The sequence below is a fragment of the Ochotona princeps genome, chromosome 16 (genome assembly GCF_030435755.1).
Source record: "Ochotona princeps isolate mOchPri1 chromosome 16, mOchPri1.hap1, whole genome shotgun sequence".
In the NCBI taxonomy this organism is placed as follows: domain Eukaryota; kingdom Metazoa; phylum Chordata; class Mammalia; order Lagomorpha; family Ochotonidae; genus Ochotona; species Ochotona princeps.
In genome coordinates this window covers 47,560,900-47,567,743 of record NC_080847.1, presented here as the reverse complement: position 1 = coordinate 47,567,743, position 6,844 = coordinate 47,560,900, and the positions used below count along the sequence as shown (strand labels likewise).

Below are 6,844 nucleotides of genomic sequence, written 5' to 3'. Positions count from 1 at the left end.
GAAGCTTCCAAAAGAAAGACAATGGGGTAGAAGGAGAGAGGCAGAGGCGAAAAAGATGAGCTGCAGTGACTTCAAAGGGAGCCACCCCATGTGTGGACCTGGAAGCAGGTTGGGATTCCAAAACGCCTCATCCTGCTCTCCTCCCAGCTGTCTCCTGACATGGGAACATCCAGTATTGAGATGCCAGACAAGGGCAGAAAAACCACACCTGAGCTTGCCTGAGGATTTGGTTTTGTTTCTGAAGCATAAAACTGGAGAACAGAGCCACTAAGCTCACACTCGCTTAAGATGGCATGATTAGTCACCTTCTGTCGGTAGAGCCCTGGTCTATGGCCTGGGATGCCCGGTTCTGGGTGGCACCAAATGTCCAGAATCTAGGGTGGAGTCCTCTAAGGCGAGCACGTGGACCTTGGCACCTTGGTTTGGGCCAATCTGAAAACACGTGCGGATTCTCACCACACCTGGGCACCCACACACGCATAACTCTGCCACCCCCAGGTGCTTACTCCCTGCTCATTCCTTCCTGCCTGGCCTTCCCCCCAATGATGCTATCCCCACTCCCTCTCTCAGTCTCACCCTTGGCATCAAAACCCAAATATCTTCCATTCCTGCACCCAACCATACCCACCCATGGGCTCATGTTCCTCTGCTCTAAGCCTTCTTCCAAACTAGCCCCTAGGGAGATATGCCACCCACAAGCTTGCCAACCATCACCTGTCCTTTCAACTGCCATGCAAGACCAGGCTTGTGGCTATCTGCCTGTTTAGCCCGGGCCACTATGGCAGTATGTGGGGGCTTCAGGTTAGGGCTTTGGGGCCCCAGAGGAAGAAGGGAGGAGGACAGGAAGGATGAGCTCCTGGCCCCTAGCCCATGTTCTGGCTAACAGCTTCCTGATGCCCCAGGTCTTCAGCCCCTCCCAGTGGCTGCCTCAACCTGCTTTTCAGGAGACACTGCGTCCCATCCCAGCTCATGACAATCAGCCCCCTGCCCTTGCCCAAGGGCTGGGAGGCAGGAGGGCTGGTGGCCACAATGAGAATGTGGCTGTGTCTCCACAGTCTTTATCCCTTCCCTAGGGATCCTTTTGCTGCTGTAGGGGCTCAGGCATGCTCCCCTGCAGCACCCATGGGGACTTGGTCTCTGGATCTCTCCCCTTGGCTTCTTCTGGTCCACCCATGTGTCACATCTGTGTTGACTGAGCCCCAAGCAGTGCCAGCAAGCTGAGGCTACAGTAGTGAACAGCACAGACCAAGGCCCTGGCCTCGGGAACATTACCATGTGGTAGATGAGACAATAAAAGCTGCAGGTGACTGTGGCTCACAGTAACTGCTGCAAAAAACAAGGAAGACACTGCAGAGAGCAGGTGGGAGAGCAAGCTCTGGTGGGAGGTGGTCGTCATAAGGGGTTTGGGAGAAGGTGGCGTCAGGGTTGAGCCAGCAGCATTAAAGCCTGGGTTCTGAATTGCAAGTGGAGAAGGGCGAGTGCAAAGGTCATGAGGCAGGGGTCAGTGTAGTTTGCTGAGGCACAGGGAGGCTGCCTGGGCAGCTGGGCAAGCGAGGGGTGGAGGGTCTGCAAGATCAGGGTCTGATGACTGTCCCACCCTTGCCCCGAATCTCGCTGCAGATGAGACTGGATGTGCAGCTCGCCGAGAGGAGTGATAGTGTCTAGGGCTGTCCCAGTCCCAGAGATGGAGTGTGGCTGAAGTGGACTGGAAAGCAGAGGTCTGGGGAGTGGATGGCTGCAGGGACAGACCCTGTCCGCTGGGGTGGAGGGCAGGGCACAGAGGTGCTGAGGCTCCTCATCTCTCGTGACTCACCTCCACCTCTTCCTTGCTCAATTCCAAATCTCCCTGGGAAATACCTCCTTCACTAGGACCAAGCTGGCTTCCCAGGAGTGCCTGAGTCATGAGGGGTGGGGCAGAGGTGGGAGAGGATAAGTAGCTGCCAGCCTTGCCCAGCTGCTCTCTGCATCCTCCCCACCTCCCCAGCAAAATGCGTCTTGCCCGAGTGCTCGGCTCCTGCTTCCTGCTCCTGATCCTGGGAGCCTTGCCTGGATGGGCAGCCAGCGATGACCCCCTTGAGAAGGTCCTTGAAGGGATCAACCGAGGGTTGAGCAATGCAGAGAGAGAGGTGGGCAAGGCCCTGGAAGGCATCAATAATGGAATCACGCAAGCCGGAAGGGAAGTGGAGAAGGTTTTTAATGGACTTAGCAGCATGGGGAACCAGGCCGTCAAGGAGGTGGACAAAGGCCTCAACAGCGGCTTGGACAAGGTAGCCCATGGGATCAACAGTGGCGCCGGACAAGCAGGGAAGGAAGCAGAGAAGTTTGCCCACGGGGCCAACAACGCTGCTGGACAGGTTGGGAAGGAGGCAGACAAACTGATCCATCATGGGGTCAATCAGGCGGGAAATGAAGCAGGGAGGTTTGGCCAAGGGGCCCATCATGTTGTGGGGCAGGGTGGGGATGAGTCTGGGAGGTTTGGCCAGGGTGCCCACCATGCCTTTGGTCAGCCTGGGAAGGAGGCAGAGAAGTTAGGGCAGGGTGCCCACCATGCCTTTGGTCAGGCCGGGAAAGAGGCAGAGAAACTGGGTCAGGGTGCCCACCATGCCTTTGGTCAGCCTGGGAAGGAGGCAGAGAAGTTAGGGCAGGGTGCCCACCATGCCTTTGGTCAGCCTGGGAAAGAGGCAGAGAAACTGGGTCAGGGTGCCCACCATGCCTTTGGTCAGCCTGGAAAGGAGGCAGAGAAGTTAGGGCAGGGTGCCCACCATGCCTTTGGTCAGGCCGGGAAAGAGGCAGAGAAACTGGGTCAGGGTGCCCACCATGCCTTTGGTCAGCCTGGGAAGGAGGCAGAAAAGTTAGGGCAGGGGGCCCACCATGCCTTTGGTCAAGCCGGGAAGGAGGCAGAGAAACTGGGTCAAGGAGCCCACCATGCCTTTGGTCAGCCTGGAAAGGAGGCAGAGAAGCTAGGGCAGGGTGCCCACCATGCCTTTGGTCAAGCCGGGAAGGAGGCAGAGAAGCTGGGTCAGGGTGCCCATCATGCCTTTGGTCAGCCTGGGAAGGAGGCAGAGAAGTTAGGGCAGGGGGTGCACCATGCCTTTGGTCAAGCCGGGAAGGAGGCAGAGAAACTGGGTCAGGGTGCCCATCATGCCTTTGGTCAGCCTGGAAAGGAGGCTGAGAAGTTAGGGCAGGGTGCCCACCATGCCTTTGGTCAGGCCGGGAAGGAGGCAGAGAAGCTGGGTCAGGGAGCCCATCATGCCTTTGGTCAGCCTGGGAAGGAGGCAGAGAAGTTAGGGCAGGGTGCCCACCATGCCTTTGGTCAGGCTGGAGATGAAGCTGGGAAGTTAGGGCAGGGTGCCCATCATGTCTTTGGTCAGGGTGGGGACGAAGCCGGGAGGTTTGGCCAGGGTGCTCACCATGCCTTTGGTCAGGGTGGGGATGAAGCTGGGAGGTTTGGCCATGGTGCCCACCCTGCCTTTGGTCAGGCCGGGAAGGAGGCAGATAGGGTAGTCCAGGGGACCTATCATGGAGTTAACCAGGCCAGAACAGAGGCTCAGCAGTTTGGGCTTGATGCTTATTATGCCGCAGGGCAGGCTGGGAAAGAGAGAGATGAACTTGTTCAAGGTTTCCATGCTGGGGCCAACCAGGCTGGGAGAGGACTGGAACAGTTTGGCCAGGACCTTAGCCGTGGGGTTAATGAGGCTTGGCAGGAGACAGAGCGGTTTGGCCAGGGGGTTCACGATGCAGCGGGGCAGGTGGGGAGGGAGGCAGACAGAATAGGCCAAGGTATGCATCACCAGGCTGGGAAGGAGGCAGGGCAGCTTGGCCAGGGAGTTCACCATGCCGTTGAACAGGCCGGAAAGGAAGCAGACAAAGTGGTCCAAGGGGTCCACGATGGGGTCCAGCAGGCCGGGAAGGAGGCAGAGAAGCTTGGCCAAGGGGTCCAACATGCTGCTGGCCAGGCCGGAAAGGAGGCGCAGAAACTTGGCCATGGTGTCCAGCATGCTGCCGGCCAGGCCGAGAAGGAAGTGGACAGGTGGCAGCAGAATGTTCATAATGGGGCCAACCAAGCCAGCAAGGAGGCCAACCAGCTGCTGAATGTAGGTGAACAGGGGCGGGCACCAGGGAGGGGGTGGCATGGGGAGGGAGAGGGTACACCCCGGGAGCCGCCTCTGTGGGGTGGAGGGATGACAGGCTGCTCTCTAGCCATTGTCCAAAGGAGCTGGTAGCAGTGGGCTGCTTGGGTGGATTAGGTTGTCTTGTCTGCCAAGCCCCACATCCAATTAGGGAGGGGCCCTGGGAGCTGTCCTCCTAGCTAAGGGGTTGGGGCAGTGCTTAAATATCTCCTGGAAATGGAGTGTGAACAGAGGGGGTGCTGAGCCAACCCTGAGCTATGGGCAGCGGAAGACCACTCTGCAGATGAACTCTGATTAGTTTCATTTTCGTAGCAACCCTGAGGTAGTCCCGGTGAGGATGTTGGCTAAAGCCAAAGTCCTGTGGGCAGTGCCGAGTTTTGGCAAGCTGCAGGCCAGGGCTCTGTCTCGTCCTTTACACTGTCTGAGTGGGGAGGCTTCCTGCAGGAGTCATCTCACCTGTCTGTGTGGAAGGAACGTATATGGGAAGCCAGGCAGGCAGTCCCCCTCACAGCACCACAGGCACCAAGGGAAGGGGGCCTGGGTAGTGCAAGGCAGGCTCTCTTCTGCCCCAGTCACCTGAGGTGGGCCAGGAGTGGCACCACCATGAGGACTGGTCCAGGCCTTGAAGCTGTCAGGCAGGGAGCCAGGGAGGATTTAGGGAGCTGGAGATGGGGGTGAGGAAGGGGCTCTGTGGAGAGGGCTCCGGGCTATGGAGGGCCCTGAGTGAAGGCCAGGAGAAGATGGCTGGTTTGGGACAGGCAGCCTGTGGGGTGGGAGCATCAGTGGGGAGGCACATACTGGAGGAGAATCACAGAGCGGGTCAGATGAGTAGGGGACAGGGCTAGACTGTGAACCCCAAGGTGCTTTCAGTCACCCCCTCACCTTCACCCCCAGCAATTGTGGGGTCCTGGGTTCCCTCTCCAGGTAGGCTCGCTCTCCTCGTTTTTCTTCACTACCATGAAGGGGAGCTCAGCAAAGCCATTGGCAGGAGGCTGACTTCCTTCCTGGCACTGCCCACAGAACTACCCTGGTGCCACAGCTACAGGGTTTCTTCCCAGTCAGTGTGGAGGCAGGCAGAGGACTAAGCCTGTGCCTGACATGCCACAGCCAGTTGCCCCAGAGGCCACCGGGGAGCAATGGGTGACAGTGGTGGTAACGACTCTGGGTTTCCGTCCACAGGGCGGTCAAGGCGGCTCTACCGGGCAGCACGCAGGGGGCGTAACCACTACAGTAGCATCTGGAGTAAGTTTGGGCATGGGGGTTTGAAGCTGCTTGGAGTTCCCTAAGGGTGGCAGGGGACAGATGCTGCTCACTGACCTTGTCCTTGAATTCCAGGCCTCGGTCAACAAGCCCTTCATCAACTTTCCGGCGCTGTGGAGGGTGAGTGCCACGTTCCCCCTTCCACCGGTCCGCCTCCCTGTCTGATCCCAGGCAGTTTTCCTGCAGGCAGTCTTGGCTCCCATACGGACCGTCCTACCTCTGCTCTTCTTGTTTGCTCTGTGCCTGGGTGTTTTCCAGGCCCATGGAGGCACACCCAGCTGGGCCCTGCTGCCCATGGGGCCAATGCTGCAGCCATCCTCCTGTGGTGCCCAGCATGTGTCCTTATCCCTGTCTTCCAACTCCCAGGCCTACTGGCTGTCCCTCCCCTCACCCCCAGCCCTGTCAGCCCACTGTGTTTACCTCTGCCTTGTATCAGTGTGCTGGGGAGGAAACGCTTGTGTCTCCTGTTGATCCTGGCCCTCAGTCTGGGTCCCAAGTCAAAGCCAAGTCCTGGCTCTTCGTTTTGCTTTGAGTGTGGGAGAAGAATAGCCCAGGTGCCATGGGGGTGGCAGAGGAACCTCTGAGACCAAACAGATAAGGCTTGTCGGTTCTGGTTCCTTCTGAGGCACCCCAGTGCCTGTGCGTGGCAGGGCTGGCTCCCCATCCTTCCGGAACCCAGGGACCACCGTCCTCAAGGCATTCCCCAGGCCAAGACTCCTGGGCCACAATAGTGTCCTTTTTTGCTTCTCAAGCAACAGGTGGGTGGTGCAGGTCCCCTCCTGCTGCTGTGCACCCCACATTTGCTCCTTCTCTTTTCCAGAGCATCGCCACCATCATGCCCTAAACAGACGTCCTGGCTTTGCCAAGCACGCGGGCACGCGGACGTTCCTGTTGCCCTATCAGCTGGAATGACTGGCAGGAGCTTGGAATGGGTTGGGGGCAGATTTCTGGAGCCCGTTAAAGGGGCTGTTTTGAGACTTATGAATAAATGTGGTGCCCTGTTTCCCACCTCCCATTATGGCCCTCTGTTCTCCCTCTCTCTCTCTCTTTCCCTCTCTCTCTCCAGGGAGTGGGGAGGTTGTCTTTGTGCTTCTTGCCACTCAGCTGGGGGAGGTGGGAATCTGATACACCTGCTGGGCAGGAGATGTCAGATCCATCAGCTCTCAGAGGGCAGTCAACAGAGACAAGCCATACCCTGTTCACGTGCACAGTTCATGCTTGGCACCCTGCAGGCTGGTGACAGGGACGGAGCGCCGGGAGGGCGGGGCGGGAGCATCCTCACCTGGGGTGCGGCACCAAGGGCCAACAATAGCCAGTTGTGCTTATTGCGCAACCCAGACCTGCTGGGTGCTTCCCAGGCATGACATCATTGCCTATCACTCCCATTTTGCAGAGGAACACGCAGAGGCTTGCACAGTGTAAGTAACACAGCCAAGGTCATACCTTCAGAGGAG

At 58.4% G+C, this 6,844-nt stretch overlaps 1 protein-coding gene across 1 annotated transcript; it reads left to right on the top strand.

Moving 5' to 3' along the window:
• Nucleotides 1-1,858: 1,858 nt before the first annotated feature.
• SBSN (suprabasin) lies at nucleotides 1,859-6,340 on the top strand. The gene is made up of 5 exons (XM_058674856.1): nucleotides 1,859-2,603; nucleotides 2,790-4,094; nucleotides 5,310-5,372; nucleotides 5,466-5,510; nucleotides 6,211-6,340. The coding sequence occupies exons 1-5, from the start codon at nucleotides 1,989-1,991 to the stop codon at nucleotides 6,232-6,234; spliced, it is 2,052 nt and encodes a 683-aa protein (XP_058530839.1). The 5' UTR covers nucleotides 1,859-1,988; the 3' UTR covers nucleotides 6,235-6,340.
• Nucleotides 6,341-6,844: the final 504 nt, after the last annotated feature.

Excerpts from the sequence above, each read along its gene's own strand:
- SBSN (XM_058674856.1), top strand. The coding sequence starts at position 1,989 with ATGCGTCTTGCCCGAGTGCTCGGCTCCTGCTTCCTGCTCCTGATCCTG. Across the intron at positions 4,095-5,309 it reads AGGCCAACCAGCTGCTGAAT|GGCGGTCAAGGCGGCTCTAC; the intron begins GTAGGTGAACAG and ends TTCCGTCCACAG. Across the intron at positions 5,373-5,465 it reads CCACTACAGTAGCATCTGGA|GCCTCGGTCAACAAGCCCTT; the intron begins GTAAGTTTGGGC and ends CTTGAATTCCAG.